Source organism: Crocodylus porosus, unplaced genomic scaffold (assembly GCF_001723895.1).
Source record: "Crocodylus porosus isolate Cpor-Errol unplaced genomic scaffold, CroPor_comp1, whole genome shotgun sequence".
Classification (NCBI taxonomy): Eukaryota; Metazoa; Chordata; order Crocodylia; family Crocodylidae; genus Crocodylus; species Crocodylus porosus.
In genome coordinates, this window is record NW_017728921.1 from 410,973 (window position 1) to 431,232 (window position 20,260).

Genomic DNA, 20,260 nt, shown 5'->3' on the forward strand with positions numbered 1-20,260 from the left:
TTTCCTTGCTGTGGTATCTTCGTTCCAGCCCTGAAATAACTCACGAATGTGTCTCCCAGGGACAGCGCAGAAGATGTGAAATGCTTTATTGTTTTTGTTTTTTTTGGTTTTGCAAAAAGCTCTGGAGAAAGCTGCATGTGGCCACGGCGCAGCAGGAGCCGGCACCGAGAGAGATGGCTCCTTGCAGTGAGTCATCTGGCCAGGAAACCTTTCTGCAGCGATGATTTATGGGCTTTTGTTCCTGGCCTGCAAGTGCTGTTTGTATTGAAATCAAGTGGCTTCCAAAAGGGCTTGCAGGGAAAGGAGGCTCTCTCCAGCAAGGCCACGGTGAGATGCCTCTGAGAGGGGATGCTCGCAGTCTTTCCCTGGCCTGGCTTCGTCTGCTGTTTGTCTCATCTGGACTGGAGGCTCGTGGATTGAGACCTGTGTGTGCAGACCCGTGAGCACGCCGAGGCGGGTTTGACTTGGAGCCCCGAGTCCCTGCTGTTCTCAGTGAGGCGAGTGCTGGTGGGCAAAGCCCCTTGCAGCTGGGTGCGCACAGCCCACGGCACCCGGTCCTGCTCTTGTGCGGCAGCTCGCATGTGCTGGCAGTCAGGGTTGCAGCTGAGAGGCGCAGAGGTCTGCTGTCCATCTGCCCTGCTGCACTTCTCCAAGGATTTCTCATGTTCCTCAGGGGGACACATGAGCAGTAATTGCCACACCTGCAGCGTAGCAGCAAATTATCCCTTATCCTGGGAGAAATTCTCTGGCTTGCGAGCGTGGGAGGGAGGAAGGGCTGGACTGGATGTCCACGGAGGTCCAGTTGAAGCCTTGGGCCAGGGAGTCTGCGGGCTGCCTGTTCACCTGCTTCCCTTGTGAGCCCGGGGGGGGATGCAGGCCTGTCTGCAATGCCCCCCGCTCCCAAAGTGTAGTTCTGCACTGAGACTGACCATAATCAGATCTCGTGGTGCTGGGCCTCAGCCGGCTGCTGGTGTGGGTCAGGCAGGAATCTGTTCCCCTCTGGCTCACGCAGGCTCTTCATTTTCTTCTTTTCTCTGAAGCATCAAAGCTTAGCCACAGCTGGCAGCAGAAGGCCGGGCGGGGAGGCCAGTGGTTTGAGGAGGTGCTTCGCTCACATGCTGAGGGTCAAACGCATTGCCAGATTTGGAGTACAGGAGGATTTCCTCCCCCCCCAGGAGCCATGTGGCGGGGTTCACCTCTGTTTGTGTTACGGAGCAGCATCGCTTGCCTGCTGGGACCATCCAGGCGAATCGCCTTGCCTCGCCTCTCCTCCACCGCTGCAGAAACCTCAGTCTGTGCCACGCAACTGCTCAGGCACCTGGGGACCGAATCGCTTGGATCTAACGAGGGCCGTTGGGTGCTGCAGGAGTGATGGGCGAGGTGGGGTGGCCGGCGACGTACAGGATGGCCCAAGAGGGGAGCTCGTGGTCAGTTCTGGCCTCTCGCTCTGAACGTGCGGATGGACAGCTTGCTGAGAGGGGCTGTGCTCGTCTTTGTAGGTATTTCCGTGCGTGTGATCCTGGGTTTCTTGGCCATCCTGGTCCCTTCTGTCTGCAGGAAGAAGAGGGGCAGAAGCGCATTGCACGGGATGGGTCCCCTGCCCCTTGGCGCTGGTTAGGGTGATGTGATGCGACTGAGCCCCGGCGCTGTTCCCTGTGGGCCAGAACATGTTCAGGCCTGTATTGGCCGTGGTGTCTGATGGCCATGGCAGTGATGAGGTTCTGGCTTGCATTTGAGGGTGAGCTCGCAGTGCAGGCCTGAGCTTGGCCTCGATCGTGACCAAGTTCCTACATCTCTCTGCTCTGCTTATCTTGAGGTTCCTTAAACCCTAATCAGTACAAATGCCTCGACACCCCTGTCATTGGGCCAGCTCTCTCCACTGTGGTATTCTGCAAACCTTCATGGCACAGCTCCCCTGCCTGACCGCCGCAGCGCGTGCACACACAGCCCTTTCCTCGGCCCCCTGCCTCGCGTGTCCTGTGCAGGTGATGCAGCTGCCTTGGCCAGGAAGGTGTCCTTGGCTACTGTGGCTCTTTGGAGCTGGACTTCCCCCCTGCAAGCTCACCCATCCCTGCATGGCATATCGAGCGGTAGAGGAGGCCATCAGGGAAGCCAAGGACCCCAAGCCACAAACCCGGGGTCACAGGACAGTGCTCTGAGTGTACCTGCTGTGCACCGTGCGCTGCAGGCTCCGGGGCTGTTCTTGGTTTAAAGAATCATGCCTGTAATCTAATTACCGTCGAACTGGGTTTCCAGTACAGTGGCCTGTTTGGTTCAATAAGAACACATTTATACTAAAGGTTAATGAAATGAATTTTGCCTCCATCCAATTCATTAAAAATGGTTCTACAATCAACGTTTGCTAATGGAAAAGAGATTAAATATTCATGTCTATAAATTTCCCGTGTCATTTCTGATTTTTCTTAATCTCTGCCTCCATGGGCTGGGTTCTGAAAGTTCCTGAAAGCGCTAATGAAAAGCCATTTTGGATATTAATTGCAGATCTATCCTGTTTAAGTAAGAAAGACTTCCACGTGTGCCTACTTAATGTACCTTGAATACAGGTTCAGTTTCTGGTCTAGGTGGGAGGCAGGAACAGCAAGGCTGGTGCACTGGTCTGGGGAGAGCTGGCAGCCCCAGCCGTGGAGCCGAGGCGGGCAGTAGACCTGACTGGGGCACCATCTTCTCCTTGCGCTGCCCGTGGCCCGTGGGAAAGAATCGGTGGCTCTCGCGTGACTGGGTTTGTTGTACGCTCTGGGGTGAATGAACTTGAAGTCCTGGCAGAGGTCAGGCCGGGCAGTGAATGCAGGGAGGCGTTTATGAGGCGGGGTGGTAAAGGGTTACTGGTGAGCAGTGTAGCTTTTGATAACAAAGACGTCGAGGCTTCTGAATTATTAACGTGAGCAGTGTTCAGCCTCGACTGTCACAAGTGCATCTGTGCTGCGTGGGCGGGCGTTTTCATGGTCGCTTCCCCGCAGCTCGCCAGCACCGGGCTTCGTGTTGCTTTTGGGGGCACTTTGCTGTTGCTGCTTGGGCCAGCGTGCGTGCCTGTCGGGGGATGCGCGGGTCGTGAGGCTGCTCGCTGGTCGTGGCATTTGCAAGTCGGTGCTGTTTCTGATTTGGGAGGGGACGGAGCAGCGGTGAGGGACTAGGTCTGCTTTAGAGGCATGATGCTTCCTCTGGACTGTCAGCAAGGCAGGGTTGCGTCTCCTGCGACTGCCCTGATGCAACCTCTGGGGAGACACGGGAAAAGTGTGGGATGGAAAAAGTAGAGCGAAGCACCTGGAAGCACATTTGGCTGCAGAGCGGCTGGGCCCAGTGTGAGCACCTGTAAATCCCTGGCTTGTAGTCCCCATCAGCCCTGCTCCTTGCATCAGTCCTCTTGCCTGGATTGCTGTAACTGGTCTCCTGGCCGCCGCCTCCTTGTGTCCAGTCCACCTGCTGCAGTGTGGCTAGCGCCGTGTCCCTCTGCCCATCCCTTGGCTGGCTCCCTGTGGCGCTCTGGTCCTTCCTGCGCCCGTCGAAGCCTTCCCTCTGAAATTAACCCAACCTACACGTGCAGGAAGAACCACGTGTGCCCGCCTGCCTCTGCCAGCACCTCTCGTTGCGCGTGGCCCTGGTGCTGTGTCGGGGGCTCCAGCATGGCTAGCCTGGATGGAGGTGGGGAAGCGGGTTTTGGGGCCAGTTGCTCAGTGGGTCTGAATATAGAGTCCCTCTTTGAGTATAAAAGAGCAGCGATTAGGAGGGATTGTTACTAAGGGCTGCTTGCTCATTGTTGGTGATAATGGAGGCAAGGGGAGCGAGCCTGGTAATGCCAGTAGTCCTGGCACTGGGGGACAGGGCAGGTGTCTGTGCATCCTGAAGCAGTTTCTCCCTGGGTGCCTTACACGACGGTTTCCCTGGGACTGGCTCCTCAGCAGGTGCTGGCAGGCAGGGAGGGTTTGCACTCGCGTGGTTGAGCAGGGAGCACAAGGGCTTGGAGAGGGGGGAAGTGGGGAGCCAGATAGCAGATGTTGGGTTTAAATGGCAGGGACTGTCGCTGGACTCTGCAGCAGCACATGAGAGCCCCTCCGAGGGCTGGCTGAGCTGTCCCAGAGCAAAGGGACTGAGGGAACCAAATGGCAGCTTCAGGTTTCCTGGTCTTGGCCTGACCTGGAAGGGCAGCTGTGTTGTGCTCGGCAGCCTCCACATCCCCTGGCACGAGGGCAGGGCGAGCAGCAGTGGCTCCGTGCCTGCCGCAGGTCAGTAACCAGGCACGCTCTCTTGTCTTCGCAGGCATACTTCCGACAGGGTGTTGCCCTTCAGTACCTTGGGCGCCATGCAGATGCACTGGCAGCTTTCGCATCGGGGTTGGCTCAGGACCCGAAGAGCCTGCAGCTTCTGGTTGGGATGGTGGAAGCCGCCATGAAGTCTCCCATGCGAGGTAAGCACCGGGCAGGCGTGACCAGCGTGCCACGCTGGCTCTGCTGTTCTTCCAGCACAGGCCCACGATGCTGCAGGGCATCCGCGTGCCCGGTTTGCTCTGTGGGGGGTGAACAGACCTGTGAGCATTTGAGGCCTCTGTGTGCCTTGCAAGAGGGTTCACGCATTCTTTGTGCCTGCCAACACCCTGCAGCCCAGTGCTGCTGATCGGGGTCTCTCCAGGAAACAGCCTGGAGCTTGGGATGATTTGAGCCCCCTAGCCCATAACGTCCCCTTGCCCAGGGCAGAGGGACCTTTACCTCCCCTGGAGGGGGGAGGCAGCTCCCCCCGCTCTGCACTGCTTCTAATCTGTTTCTTTTGCAAGCTCTCTTTCTGGAGTGGTCTAATGGCCTTTCCCAGTGGGGAGCTTGGTGCTGATCAGCTCTGACTCTCAGCAGATGCTGCTGGGAGCTCTGGGGCTTGGAGGCCAAACAGCTGAAATGAGAAAACCTCCTTGCCAGTGGTTCCCCTTCACAGCATTTTCTCTCCCTCCCTCCGAGGTGAATTAGTCTGGGGCTTTCTCAGCGCAGTGGTTACCTCCCAGACTAATTACCTTCCTCAGTCTGAGCTGCTGCTGCTTAAAAGGTCTGTACCAATGGGTGCTGAGTTCACTGACGCTTTGCCTCCGGTGCCCACTCTGCACAGTGCCCTGGGTGTAGCTGGGCAGCACCCCTGCCCATGGGGCCCCCTATGAGCCACAGCAGTCCTCCAATCCCTTGGGACAAGTCCAGCATCTTTAGCACAGGGAGGTCAGGATCCCAAAAGCTGCAGGCAGAGAGTGGGAGAGACCAGGCCGTTCCTAGGTGAAATGCATCCAGCAGCCGCGGATGCCCAGCCCTGGCCCAGTGCTGCCCTCCCCAGGCAGTAGCCCACGAAAGCCATGAAGCGCCCTGGCTTCCTTTCTATGACTGCCCCACGTGGCCCGGCCTGCTCCCTCTGACAAGAGGATGGCTGCAAAAGCAAAGGTGTCGTGCATAGAGCAGCCAACGTGACACCGCTTGCTCCTCACTGGTTTTCCGGGGGTGACATTTCACTTCCCTTTGTTCAGCAATATTTTCCCTTCCAGGCCCCTCCCCTGTGCATTTGGCTGCTCATCAAATTAAGACTGTTAACTCCTGGGGGCAGGGACTGAATTCCTGCATGGCTCCCGGTCCCAGGCCTGTCGGGAAAGCTGCGCGAGTAGCAATGAATCTAGCAATGCATCCCGGTGGCTTCATGCCTTCCCTTGCTGCATCTGGCCTCTGTCAGGCAGGACCCTGGAGCAGCCCGTCTCCTGCTGTCCATGTTGAACCTGGGGTGTGACCAGGGTATTGCTCGTCATACGCATCCTAGCCAGCCTGCTCGCTGCCGGGCAGGCGTTAAAATGCGCTCTGCTCCTTGTACACCTGCTCAGTAATTGCTGGGGAGCAGGAATAATGGAAGCAGGGCGCAAATGGCTTTTTGAGGTTGCTGTGGTAATGTTGATTCAGGCGAGAGCAGCCTCCTTGAGAAATGCGATTCAGTCATAAATTTTAAAAATTACATTTTAACGCAGCATGGTTGGGTGGAGCGGTGCAGAGTTAAGAGCCCAGCCTTATTGCCGCCCTTTATGGGATGCACAACGGAAGGAGTAACGTGCATGGTAAAACCAATTAGACTAATCATTACTGCAGTCTGGCACCGGCGGGGGCTCCGCAAGGTGCAGTCTGGACATCAACGTGGCGCCCACCACCCACGGGTGTCTACGGCCCATCCGTGGCCCGTGGTTTGAGCAGGTCCGTCCTTGCCGCTTTCCCCTTCCTGTTGTTTCTCCCCTGTCTCAGGCTCTGGGCATCCAGTGCCAGGCTGCAGCACCCCAGTGGGCACTGGGATTTCTAGATGTGCTGTCAAATGCTTCTTATGCAGCAGCAAGAATGCCGTGCCTGTGGCGCGCTGATCCTGGCCCGTTTCTTCTGTGCCCTGCAGAACGTAGCAGCCTCCTTGCTTGTCCCCTGTTGACCGGCTTGGTCTCCGGACCCAAGCGAGGGGCTGCCATGCAGCTCTCTACTCTGAGGGGCTTGTTGCCAGCAGAGCTTTCGGCAGCACCCAGAGCCCCCAGATGCAGAGGGAGAGACCAGGTGGCAGAAGGGCCATCAGATTGCGCTAGTCACCATGCGCCCTTCCCCTTGTCGCTGCCATGGGCTCCCTGCTTGGGGCTCTGAAGAACATGTCTGACAAGGGCTGGATTTGAGCCAGTGTCACTTTGTCCCCTCCTCTTTGGGCAGGCTGATGGGCTCCTGGAGGCATCTGTGCCCGTCGGCTGGTTGCGTAATCTTGCTTTCCCTCCCTCTTCTAGAGTCCCTCGAGCCGACATACCAGCAGCTGCAGAAGATGAAGCTGGACAAGAGCCCCTTTGTGGTGGTGTCCGTCATTGGCCAGGAGCTCCTGACCGCAGGCCATCACGGTGCCTCTGTGGTTGTGTTGGAAGCCGCCCTGAAGATAGGCACCTGCAGCCTGAAGCTGAGGGGATCGGTGTTTTCTGCGCTGAGCAGCGCTTACTGGTCTCTGGGGAATACCGAGAAAAGCACCGGATACATGCAGCAGGACTTGGACGTAGCCAAGACTTTAGGTAGAGTTTTCCCTTCGGTCGCTCCATTCCCCGGTTCGCGGCCAGTTGATACCGAAGGAGCAGATCAGTGGTGCGAAGGAGGGCAGCGTCCCAACCAGCTGCTGGCACGTCCCCGGAGGTCTGCCTCGCGTTTGCTCTGGTCGAGCAGCACGTGCATCTGTGCATGGAGCTGGCAAGGCAACTCCCTGCCGAGGCCTAGAGGGGCGCTCCCGGGGCTCCCTGTGCCGCACGTCAAGGGCTCATCAGTCGGCTTAGCCCCTCTGAGGCCTGGGTGCTCCAGCCCCAGTGAAACCACTGGTGTTTGTCAGGATTGGGGGAGTGCGGTACTTGGGTGCCTTGGCCTCTCAGGCACCTCCTGGGGCACAGCTGGTCAGGAGTGGAGCCTGTGGACTGAACGGGAGGGACAGGGTGACAGTGAGAAGCTTCCTGGGGAAGGTTTGAGAGCCGTGCACTGTTGGTTGGAGATGCTGTAGGTCAGAGATGGGGGCCAAGTCCGGAAGGGCAGGCACCCCAGGGTGGGAGTGTGGTGGGCAGTAGCGGCGTGCATTGGCAGAGCAGCGCGGGGACACGAGGGCAGGAGCAGGGTGCTGCGTGTCAGGTACATGGATGTACTGATCTGCACGTGTGACACTTCAACTTCTCTCTGAGTCAGCTCGTGCCAGCGCACGCGCAGTTTTACTTTGTGCTCGCAGTCTAATCTGTGCCTGCCGGGCTGGAGTCATTTATTTAGGAGTGCTTTGGATGAACATGACACTGCCAGGTGGTGCAGAGGGCTGTCTCGGCAGGGGTCCTTGGCCCACTTTTCACCAGCTGGAGCCCGGCCTAAGCCTGGGAATCCCAGCCCTGCACTTTCACAGGCATGAGTTACCTATGTCTTGAACAGAGAGTGAGCTTGGGAAAAGGAAATTGGTGGCATGTTCTGGGCCAAAGACGGGATGAGAGTGATGCTGAGCCAGAGCCTGGTGGTGACCCAGAGAAGTCCTGCTGCCCTCCGTGAGGTCTGGGGGGACAGAGCTCTGGCTGTGTGTCTGGGCTCTTCCTGGCCCCCGCGCAGCCCTGGAGCATCCTTCGCCCAGCGTGCTGCTCGTGCCGTGCTTTGCTCTTCCTCATCACCTCCGTTGCCTGACGCCTGTTTTGTTTGCTTTGACCCAGGTGACCAGACGGGAGAATGCCGAGCTCACGGGAACCTGGGCTCCGCATTCTTCTCCAAGGGAAACTACCGAGAGGCCCTCACTAACCACAGGCATCAGCTGGTGCTCGCTATGAAACTCAAGGACAGAGAGGTAGGACACTTATCAAACAGACTGTGGGGCAGGGGCCCTTTGCCACTCTGGGAAGCCTGAAGCTGCGTGACTCTGTCCTGCTGACGTTTCACCAGGTGGTTGTTATGGGGGCAGCCTGGCCTGTGGCTGCTGTATTGGCATAGGGTTTTGGGGACCCGGGTCCTGCCTGTCTGCCTCTCGTCTTCCCCATGACCTGGGCAGGTCTCCACCTCCCTGCGGCTTTGCTTTATCTTCTGTCCTCTGGCTGTGCTTTGGGGGTGTGCACAGCACCCTGCAGAGTGAGGCCCTGAGCATGGCTGGGGTGCCTGGGCACAGCTGTGTTGGTACCGGTGTGGGCTGCCGCAGTGCAAGGCCAGGCAGTGCCCTTTCCAAGCATGTAGCAGGATCTCTGCCCCGGGAACTCACGGTCTGCCTGAACCAGTTGCATTTGGGTGGGGAGGGGGAAGCAGTGCCATCAAGCTCTTTTTAAACGTGCAAATGACAGCTCTGAGCACACAGGGTGGCGTGAGTGTGGTGGCGGCATAGCTTGATACATTCCTCCCGTGCTTGATCTGCAGCTTCCAGGGTGCTAACACAGGCCTCCTGCCAGGGCAGAGGAGCAGGCCGTGTCCTGAGGGCTTGCCTGCGTGAAGTCCTTGGAAGGAGAGAGCTGTAACAGTGCAGGTTACAGGAACCAAAGCTTGTGTCTCGAGCTGTTCAGGACATGCCGTGTGTGTGGAGTGGGCACGGGGAGAGGCTTGTGGGTGGGGGGTGGCATCCACATGGGTTTGCTGCTTGAGGCGCTTTCTTGGGGCAAAGGATGCCAGGCCTGACTGCATGACAGCTGTTGCAGATGAGGGGCTGCGAGTCGAGCACGCCTGTGCTGGCTTGGTTTGAGGTTGGGGGGGTTGTCCGTGAGCCAGATGGAGCAGCGGGTGTGAGCTTCCCACCCAGGCTTGGTCGAGACCTTCCAGTTTAGATGGTTGCCAGCTTCCTCAAGTGCCGTTTTCTGCTTAAAATATCATATAAATCTGTAGGAAATGTGCCTTCTACTGGGTTATGGAGAAGCTGGGGGAGGGCAGGGAACTACCAGATCATCTCTTGATTATTTTACCAGCTGGAAGATCTCTCTAGCCACCCCTGGTTTCACAGTTTCCATTCACTCGAGTCTGGGAAGCTGCTACCCATCACCTTATTGCTGTCCCTGTGCATGCTGAGAGCCTTGTCTGCACGACCGTCTCTCCTACTCCTTCTTCCAGCTCCCTGCCTGCGGGCGCCGGGCTGTTTGCTGGCCAGACCCAGTGCCCTGGCTGGGAGCACTGTGCCCAAGGGAAGGGAAGGGAAGGGGCAGGAAGAGAGCCCAGCCCCTGCTTTAGTTGTGTGCACCCGTGTCAAAGCAGCGATGATGGGCATCGCGTCAGAGCCCGGCGAGAGCTGGGTCAAGGAGAAGCCCAAGGGCTTTTGGTATCCAGCCTCGGTGCTCTAGGATCCAGAGACATGGAGCCTAATCACAATAGTTTTCATTTTATAACACATCTGGGTACACAATTAGCAGCTATTGACAACAAACGGCTACTTGGGTTTGTGAGAAAGCCGAGCTTCTTGGATTTCCTGTAGGATGTAACCACAGGAAATTAATTTGGCGCTTTCTGATGACATCATCTTGACCACAGAGCTTCCTCTGAACACAAAGCTGTTTTTCTTGGCTTCTTTTGCAGACGTTTTTATAACATGAATATTATTATAAAGTTGCAATAGTGCTGATGTGAATTCCACCAGAAGGGAGTTTTGTGTGCGACTGTAATGAGGTAATTGTTTTACCTCCAACGGTACAGGGAATTGGCTTAGAAGGTAAAAATGCTCCTTTGTACCAGAGACCTCTGTCCTCCCGGGGAGTATTGGGTTCTCCAGCTGCTGCAGCGATGTATGTGCCACAGGCTTCTGCGGGATCGAATATTCCTTCAGCCCAGGACGGAGTGCCAGTGGACCCTGTATCCATCAGAGCCAGGCCTCGCTGCTCCGTGCAAGCCACAGAACAGGGACGCTTGCATCAGCTGTGTGGAGCACGTGGGCTGAAGGACCGGCTTGCTCCTAGGTGATGAGAAATGTTGCCACAGCTGCTGTAGGAGGAGAAGACTGGTTCAGCTCCTGTTAACAGTGGTGTTTGGCTGCACCCCTCATCTCTGCCTCTACCAAGAGTGTGCTGGCAAACCATTGTCTTCGGGGGTAACATAGCATATCGAGAGAGACAGGCGCCCCGTGCATGTGCTCATACATATGTGTGCGTGTATGGTAACGGTGTGACTGCATTAGTCCACCCCAGTGACAGCAGGGTTGGAGCAGGCTGGAAATGACGGCGACAGAAGGTGGTTAATTCACCTCCAGCGTTCCCCCAGGAGAGCCACGAGCCCGGGGTGCAAGGGGCTGTCCAGGTGATGGGGTGTTTGCAGGCCACGGGGATGAAACAAACACCCCATGTTTTCCTGGCCTGGGGGGCCTGGGGAAACGCCTTGCCACCAGTTCCTGAGGGGCAAGCGTGGTGAGCCCAGCTCCCCATTGCAGCAGCTGCCGTCTGACTCCACAGCTACCTCGCGGGTCCCTGGGGTGAGCAGAGCAGGTGATCTCTGCTTCAGCAGATGGGTCGCAGAGATGCCAGGACAGCAGCTGCCAGCCATCGGTCCACGGCCTGGGAGCAGCCTGGGACCAGCATCTCTGAGTCTCTCCAGTGCCACAATGAGGCAAGTGCCATGAGCATCCTTGTGCTGCAGGTCCGAACTGGATGCCCGTGTGAGGGTGGGAGTGTTTGCTGCTGTGGAACCCCCCCCGGGTGCGCCGCTGTGCATGCAGCTGCAGCTGGATCCATCACTTGCGCGAGGCTTGACCCCCGTGCTGGGGCGGGCCCTGGATGCTGGGCAGCTGTGCAGCACACTGTGCAGCCTGCAGCTCGGGAAGGGCCAGCTAGCCCAATCCCCACAGCTGCGTGCCAGCCAGCTCTGTTCAGGCACTAGTCAGATCCTGACCTGACTCCTGCTCTGCAGAGACGGGGAGACGGCGTCCTCGGGACGGCAGGGCTCTGGTTCCGGCTGGTCTCATGCCCCGACACAGCTGCAGCCAGATGGAGGCAGTTAGTTAAGCTGCCTCTGTCTTGAGACGATGGCGCACCGCACATTGCTGGGATCGTGAATGGCTTAAAGGAGGAAGGACGGAGCCAGCATCTAAGCCGACCTGGCTACCATGCAGCCAACATGTGTTGCCTTTGTTTTCCTGGTGTTAGAACGTGCGCTGGCAAGTGCTACATGGATCCCAGCCCGCGCGGGCCGCAGCGCCGCTTTCCTGAACCAACCCTTGTTTTGTCTGTCACTGACGTGACAGCGTGCACGTGGACTGCCCATTATCTCGCACAGGAAAATAATAAGCATCTGCCAGCCTTTCTTGCTGCTATTCCCATGGTGCCAGCGAGGGCTTCCAGCCTTAATGACAGAAGCGCTTTCTAAACCTGTGTGAACTGGCACCGCACGTAGGAGATTCAGGGCGTGAGGAGCAGGGGAAAGCTGGACACTGGAGAAGCAAGGTCAGTGCAGGTCTGGACACAGCCGTGTTGTTCTTTGTTGCCGTGTGTGTGCCCGAAGTCAGAGCTGGTGCACGGCAAGACAGTGAGTCTCGCATCCTCTTCGGTTTGCCTGGGAGGCGATCGAGAGGTGACTGGATTGCAACCTGGGGCAGGCTCCTGATCACAGGAGAGCTGGCTGGTCCACCAGCCAGCAGGCTGTGGGATCGAAGGCTGGAAGCTGCAGCTAGACAAACCGAGGCTGCAAACGCAGAGTGGGTTTCAGTGGTGCGAGTGGTTGGCTGTTGGACCGAGTCACCCAGGAGTGCTGGGAGCTGTCACTTCAAGGTGCGTGTCGTGCAAGCAGGTATGCTTTGGCAAGCCCTGGCATCAAGGGCCAGAGGCATGAGCTACCTAGGGAGATTTCATGGGCAGGCCTGTGCTGGAGGCCAGACTGGAGGATGAGCCCTGCTGACCTGGAAACCCAGAGCAGAGATCAGTCCCAGTTCATGGCACATGAGGGCTCACCTGTGACAGCCATAGCTGGCTGCTGGCATCTGCACTCATTCCTGGTGGAGCAGGAGCGGGTCCCCTGGGATGCGGTGCAGCGACTGCAGAGTCCCGGGGAGGCAGAGAGCTGGGGCCGTTCGTTACCCACTGCCCCTCAGCCCTTGGTATGTTACAGGAGATGTGCTACAAGCTGGCTGTCTCTGGGAAAACTCAGGGTGCCAGAGGAGTGGGGAGCAGGGGTTCCCAGCAAACCACAGATCTCCAGGGTGCAGGTCCCTCTCCTGGTCAGGCTCACGGCCCTGTCACACAGCAGGGCCTTTCCTTTTGAGGTGCAATGCCAGCAAGCATTTGGCAAGTGCAGCTGGAGCCATCCTCAGTCCCAGGAAGGTGCATTCTGGCAGCAAGAGCACCATGCACATTAGCGCGCTCCCCGTAGCATCCGCACAGAGACGGGCCGTGCGGCGTGGCGTTCCCAGGTGAACTCAGCTGAAGATAAGGGTAGGGAGGATTCGCCGCATAGGAAAAGCTGCCTGCCCCTTGTCTCCACTGGGATTTGGCTACATACTGGCTGTCGTTCTCTTGACCACGAGTACATAGGAAGCCAGTGGAGGCAGTGCCTGCAGCATCCAACGCAGGCTCAACCAGTGCAGGGAGAGCCCTCGGGGACCTGGCCCAGCGCCTGCTAGCATCACACCTGCCCGCCTGGGGGAAACACGGGGCTCTTCCTGGCTCTGCAGCTCACGCGCCTGGACCTCGGTGCTGTGCAGAGCAGCCAGAGATGAGCAGCCGCTGGCTGCATTGCGCCATGCGCCCAGCCCCATGGTTCCTAGCCCGCGTGGCAAGAGAAAGACGAGGTAAGCATAGACTGTGCTGCACGTAGCCCTGCATTAGGAAAGCTGTGGCCCCACAAGCCTGCTGCGCCAGGCAGCGGAGGCTGGCAGCTGGAAGCAGGGTAGCTGTGCCTGCTGTCGCAGGCGGGATGGTAAGTCGGGGGCTCGGGACTTACCACACAAGTGTGGTTGTGACACGGGGTGACCCCATAGGTGGATGTGTCGGTGGCCCTGCAGCTTGCAGCACCAGCTGGTGCCACCCTGACTCCCCTTCAGGGTTTGCCTTTCCCCTCCCGTATGGAGAGGGCTGGCAAGGGCAGTGGGGGATGCGAGGGCCCGGGAGGAGGGAGCGCAGGCAGTGAGGGATGTGGAGCCATGTACGCTCCGGTCAGCCGTCGAAGGCTCCCTGCCGCCGCGCTCGGGTTCCCGTCCTGCAGAGGCCGCGGGGACCACAGGCTCCGCAGCGTAATCGCTTCTCTGTCTCGGGGGCCTTCCGACGCCTTCTATTACAGCCCTGCGTTTAAAAATAGCAGGGAGACCAAGCGAAATCATAAACCAGCTAGAATAAAATTAGTGCTTGCGTGAACACGGGCTGCCAGCATAGATCTGCGGAGAGGCAGGATGTTGCCAGCAAGCCACTGGGAGCTGGCAGCGGTCGAGGCTGCACTGGCCAGCATGTCCCAGGCTAAATTGGACCTTTTATCAAAGGACAGCGTCCCCCTCTCCTGGGCACCAACGGAGTAGAGGAGCAAGGCCAGGAAAAAGGGTTGTTGTTACCTCAGCCCTTCCCCTGGGGCGGGAGAAGGCAGAAGCTGAAATGGCTTGAGCTTGGGGAAGAGACCGTTTCCTGGAGCCTTTGTGTGCAGAGAGGAGGGGAAGGAGGCCAGGCCAGGCAGCGAGGCTAGCAATGGGTCGGTGGGCCACCAGCCTGCCTGCCCACCAGACCACCCCATGGGCTGGGGACTGCGCTGGGGATGGCCTCTGCTTGCTGTAAGCTAGCACCTTGTCGTTGAAGGAAAAGTGACCTGAGCCTGCAAGGGGCTCTTTCCAGCGGACAGGGCTCCAGCACCAGCTGGGCTGGTGCTTTACCCATGTGTGACGTGGCCGCTCGCACCCCCCTGTGTTAACGCTGCTGCACCGGGCACCTGGGGCCCCGAGGCCGGGAAGAAGTGACATGGCGCGCCTCCCTGGCGCAGGGCTGTGCTGTCGGCCCCGCTGCGGTCCCTGCGCTGTGACGTGCTGGCAGCAGGCAGGTTGTCTGCTTTGCTCTGCTTGGATCAGGTTTTCTGCAGTGCGAAGGGGAAAGCCAGTTGTGGGGCTGGCCTTTCTCGGAGCCTTCCCCCGTTGGATGGCCCCAGGAGAGGCCTGCTGGTGGATCTCAGGCCTGTCGACATGGAGGCGTGAAGCCTCATAAGAACAGCATCGCTGTTGGACCTGTTCTTGTTGGTATTGTCACAGATGCGCCCCATGGTCGGGCCCTGGAGACCGAGCTCTCCTGTCGTCCCGCCCCGTGCTTGGGGCCGCGGGGCATGAGCTCCGAGCAGAGGCGGGCTGGCGCTACGTGCAGCAGTGAACGTTTTGGGGAAAAGTCCTGCAGGAAGATGTGGCTGCAAGGGTCCGCGCCACAGGGTCTGCGCCTGACCCAGGGCTGCTGCCTTGTGTTTCATCAGGGCGACGGGGACTTTGTGCGTGTGGCAGACTAGTAGAGGCACTTTGAAGTGCATGGGGAGAGATCAAAGACACAAATTGGATAATGAACACATTACTCCAGATGATCCATTAATTTAGCCCTGCTGCAGCGTGGAAAATTCTCTTTTTCTAGGTTAGTGGCTCAGAACTATTGTTTGCATAAAATCCCTAATTTACAAAGTCAGTAGCTGGAATAAATAAACACTTGTGTCAGATACAAATGGCTGCAGGGGAGCGCTGGCTCCCACGCTGCTCCCATCGTGGTGAACAGCTGCTCCAGAGCTCCCCTGCCTGAGCCGGTGACCCCTGCTCAGCTCTGAAGCTTTGCAGGAAGCTCCGACCTGCTGCTCTCCCCGTTGTCCTGGTCTGCATCTGCTCCTTGGGACCACAGGAAATCGCTCCAGAGGCTGTCGGGCTCACGAGCACTTTGGCTTTTCCTAGTGGGGTGCTGAGGGCCAGAGCTGGGTCCTTGCTCATCCCTCCGCATGGGGCTGGTCCCGGGTGGGGGGAGCTCAGCGGTGTTGATTTGGGATGCTGAGGGTTCCTGTGCAGTTAATGGAGATTCGGGCACCTCCAAGGACTGGTCCAGAGGCCCTGGTGCCTCTGGCTCCTGCCCTCAAGCCTCTCTGTGACCATTGCACTAGACAGTCGCTGGCTACAGAAACATCCCTGGGAGCAGGACCGGGGTCTTGGGCCACCCCAGGGGAGCACCTCTGGCACTGGGCAGAGGGCAGCCATCCTTCTGGCCCCAGGCATCTTGCATTCAGGCCGCTCGGTAGCTCTGCTTTAAGGCAGAGGCTTCTGGCCTGGCTAGGGGATTAGGGCAGTGTCCTGGAAGGGGGAGATCTGGGCGGTGTCTCTCACGCCAAGGACAGCCCAGAACCTCGGCCAGCTGCTCCCCAGTGACTGCTCCGTCCTGCTCTGTGTCCAGTGCCTGTGTAGCTCGGTGCTGCCGGAGTCGGTCAGACCCCAGATGGGTGCGAGGATTCGGGTGCCATGCTGGCACCTGTCTGTCTAGATGCCGGGGGAGCCTTTAGGGCCAAACTGGAGCTGCCTAATGATTTCATAGATTTCATAGACTTTCGGGCTGCAAGGGACCCCAGAGGATTATCGAGTCCAGCCCCCTGTCCAGGGGCAGGAAGTCAGCAGGGGTCATAGGATCCCAGCAAGATAAGCATCCAATTTACTCTTGAAGGTGTTCAATGTAGGCGCTTGACCCACCTCCAGCGGCCGTCTGTTCCAGACCTTGGGGGCTCGGACAGTGAAGAAGTTCTTCCTTGTGTCCAGCCTGAATCGGTCACAGTGGAGTTTGTAACCATTTGATCTTGTTATCCCTTGGGGCGCTCTGGTGAACAAACGCTCCCCCAGATCCTGGTGGTCACCCCTGATAAACTTATAGGTGGCCATCAGATCACCCCTGAGCCTGTGCTTTTCCAGGCAGAAGAGCCCCATGGCTCTCATCCTGTTGTTGTAAGGTCTGTTTTCCTGACCTCTGATCACGTGGCTCTCCTCTGCACCCTCTCAAGCTTCTCCACATCCTTTTTAAATTGTGGAGCCCAAAACTGGGCTCTAGTACTCCAGCCGCGGCCTCACCACGGCCGAGTACAAGGGGAGAATGACGTCCTGGGATCTGCTTGAGAAGCATCTACAGATGCGAGGCAGCGTTTTGGTCACTTTACTAGCTGCAGCATCGCATTGCAGGCTCATGTTCATCTTGTGGTCAACCATGACCCCCGTGATGGGGCCCGAGAGTGCAGCCGTCGGAGCGGGCCAGTCTGGGTCACCTCTGGACCACCCTGCACAGGCGCTTGCGGGTGGGATCTCCCGTCCCTGCCTGCGCATCAGGGCCCTGGCCAGAGCCAGCATCTTGTGGCTCAGTGATGGCTGCTGTGCCCAGTGCCACCCCTCTGGGCCAGTCCCGGCTCCCAGGGAGAGCGCTGCGGTTGTGGCTGGTGGCACGACCGCCGTTGCATCCCCGGTGAGGCTGAACATGCTCCCGTCATGTAACGTGTGCCTTCGGAGGAGCAGAAGTGCATACTCCGTGGCCAAACGAGCTGCTTGGGTCAGGGGCAGGAGCCTGATGGGACTGGATTGGACTGGGGAGGTGAGAGGCGCGGAGCAGGGTTGGGCTGGTCCCAGGGCCAAGGAAAATGAGTCGGAGCACAGCGAGCGTCCGCCTGCACTGAGGATGCTTCCCAGGGTTTTCTGCCCTTGCGGACGTGGGTTCGACTCTGCTCCCGAAACCTGAATGTAGACGGGCGCCTGCTGCCCATGTGCCGGGTAGGGACTGGCCAGGGGGTGGTGGCAGCCAGTGCGCTGTTGGGGTGAGGGCTCCCAGGGCGGGCAGCCCAGGAGCTGAGCGACAGCCAGCAACAGTGAGCTGCTCATCTAGCTGGACTGGCCTGGTGTCATAGCCTCAGGGCCAGCTCGTGGAGCCCTTTCCTCAGGCGTTGGGGGAAGCAGGTGGTGTGAATCAGCCCTGATGCGCAGCGCAGGTGAGCAGCATCTCCAGAGCATCAGACCCCAGCAGGCCCTGAGCGCTGCGCCACGTCTCGGAGGGGCCCGAGGACCGGGGACAGTGCAGGGCTGCTGGAACAACGACCAGCCCCAAGCCTGTCCCCTTCCCCAGCAGAGCGCACCAGCCCCAGGGCCCAGCTGCCATCGGAGCGCGGGCGCGATGAAGCCCAGTGGAGGATGACAGTCCGTGGCATGTGACCAGGGCCACCCTTCCTGGCAGGAGAGCGTGAGAGAAATACGGCTGCTGGGCGAGGAGCATAAGCTGCGCGTCTGAATTCAGGCGGAGACTCGTGAACGCTGCCTCTGCATGACTGCTCCGTGTGCCGGGTTTGCCGCGCGCTGGCCTTCCCCAGCCCCCTGTAAAGCCGTGTGTGCGTGCGCACACGCCAGCACCGGAGCTGCGCTTCCCGCTGCCTGCGTTCTGTCAGCTGCAGCTGCGGGAGCTGCTGGTCGGATTTCGCTTTCTGACAGAAGATGCAGCAGGGGAGACGGAGCGAGTCCGAGCTCTGCAGCCTCCCTTGCCCGGAAAGGAGGGGAGATGCTTTCCAGGTGTCCCCCCCGCCGGGCTCCGTTGGTGCAGGCAGCATCTTTAACAGCCAGCAAAGCTCTAGGTGCTTGGCTTTCTGTCTGAGCCCCGCACGTGCCCCTGTTCAGAGGAAGGGAGTGTTTTGTGCCTGTTCCTTGCCAGTTGTGTTAGAAAAGAGAGGGGAGTGCGGCCGGGGGCTCCTCGCCATGGAGAGAGGCCGCTGCAGGCCTGACAGTCCTTCGAGGCAGCCTCGCGCTGCCCCTCCCCAGACCGTGGCACAGGGCCCCGCTGCACCCCGTGCCTCCCGCGGTGCATCCAGCACGTCACCAGTGCTCCAGGCTGAGCCGCAGCCCCACACGCCCTCGGGCTCAGACTGGTTCACCCAGGCCTTGCATGGGGAGAGGGAGGAGTGCAGGTGCCTGCCCCCGGCGTGCCCCCCATCCCAGCACCCTGCACCCCGGCGTGCCTGGTCTGGCTGCTCAGAGGCTCCTCGCCAAGGCGCAGCTGCAGCTTCCTCCTCCGTCTCCCTCGAGGCTTCTGCACATGCTGCTGTCAAAGGGGTCCCTGCACTCTCATGCTGGCAGAGCTGGCTAGAAGCAGGAGTGTCCTCAGTCTTTCCACTCCGGGCAGCTCAGCATGGGGCACATTAGCACGAGGTGAGCTCATCAGAACATGTGCAGCCGATTAGTCGGGGCCAGACCGCCCACGGGACGACCGGTGCAAATCCAGCGTCTTCCGTGGCTGCACGGAGCTGCTCCAGGCTCGTCTTCCACCAGCCTGGCATGCTGGGCTGATGGCAGCTGGGTGCTTCTCCTGCTGCTGCTTGCCCTGTCCTGTCCGGCGGTGCTGTGAGCTCTCGGCAAGCTCCAGAGCCCACTGTCCCACCGCGCATCCACCCGCCAGCTGTGCGAGGCAGGGCCAGGCTGCGGCTCCCGTCCATTCGGTTCTCCCCGTGGCAGTCGTCTTACCGTGCCCTCCTGGGGGCTTGTGGCAGCTGGCAGGGAGGAGCAGGGGAGTAGCCTTGATGTGGATTCCTGCAGCTGGGCTGCTCTCCCCGCTCCCTGGGCTGGGCAGGTGGCATTGGGATCTGCTGTGACCCCCGTGATCAGCCACGGCCGCACTGAAAGTTGGGGGGGTCTGCCATGAAGAGTGAGCCCCCAGCAACCTCTGTCTGAAGCTCCCTGGACAGGTTCCTCCTGGATAGCAGGAGGCTCGGGCTGCTGTGAGCTGAGCTGATCAGCCTGGCCCCGGACGGAGGCAGGAGCCTGCACTGCCAGGGAACAAGGAGTGGCTGTGGGGTTGGGGCCCGGGGAGACCCCGAGCCTCTGTCCTTCTTGCAGCTGCTAAAGGGGACGGAGCCACCCACTACGCACCATGGCCTTCCTTCCCGAAGGGCTCGCCCAGGACTGTCCTGGCTTGGGCCACATCTGCCTTGTGGGGCACAGACCAGTTTGGCCTGGGTGTGTGTGCTGAGGGTTACTGGGCACCCACCCCACCTGCAGTAAGCATTCGATGTGTCCACTCTAACTGGTGGTAAGTGGAAGCTAAATGGCAGTAACGTAGCAGGGTTTTGCTGCAGGATAAACTGCCCTCGTTTAGGTTTGCCATGCTGCTCTGGCAACAGAAGAGTTCCTGGGGGTGTAAGCCTGGTCGGGTGCAGCGAGAGCAGCAGCAGAGGTGAGCAGCGTTCGTCGGTGTGCCGTGCGCGGGGCCTGCGCAGGCTGACATGGAGAGCTTGCGGTCACCGCTGGGTGCGGGCTCGTGTCATGGCCGCTGCCAGGCTTCATCGGATCATAGAAGTCGGGTCGGAGGGACCTTGTAGATCTTCAAGTCCGACCCCCTGCCTGGGCAGGAGAAAAACTGGGCTCAGATGACTCCAGCCAGGTAGGCATCCAGCCTCCTCTTAAAGCCCCCCAGGGTAGGAGCCAGCACTGCTTCCCTTGGAAGCTGGTTCCAGATCCTAGCCGCCCTGACCGTGAAGTCGTTCTTACGGATGTCTGATCTAAACCTCCTCTCCAACAACTTGTGGCCATTATTCCTTGTTATGCCGGGGGCGCTGGGGAAACAAGGTCTCTCCCAAACCCTTCTGGTCCCCCCTAGTGAGTCTATAGACGGTCACCAGGTCCCCCCTCAATAAGTCTCCCACACCAGTCAAAAAGGAGAACTTTATTGATTACAAGGGGTAGGGTACAGGTTTGAGCAATATCTTAGAAATCCTAAAGAGCAAACAGTGTGGCTGAGGTAGCCTTTTGATCACGCATCTGTGTTACTGCCAGCTAGATATCTATCAGATCTCGAGTAGGTTACTCACAAGCATCTTCCAAAGTTCTC

General features: G+C 59.1%; 1 protein-coding gene across 2 annotated transcripts in view; it reads left to right on the forward strand.

Moving 5' to 3' along the window:
- Nucleotides 1–20,260, forward strand: part of TTC28 (tetratricopeptide repeat domain 28) — a 254,357-nt gene that overhangs the window by 168,339 nt on the left and 65,758 nt on the right. For both annotated transcript variants that reach the window (XM_019538658.1, XM_019538659.1), the window contains exons 2-4: nucleotides 4,276–4,423; nucleotides 6,776–7,048; nucleotides 8,201–8,331. In XM_019538658.1, the coding sequence (XP_019394203.1) occupies nucleotides 4,276–4,423; nucleotides 6,776–7,048; nucleotides 8,201–8,331 (552 nt within the window). The remainder of the gene's footprint in view (nucleotides 1–4,275; nucleotides 4,424–6,775; nucleotides 7,049–8,200; nucleotides 8,332–20,260) is intronic.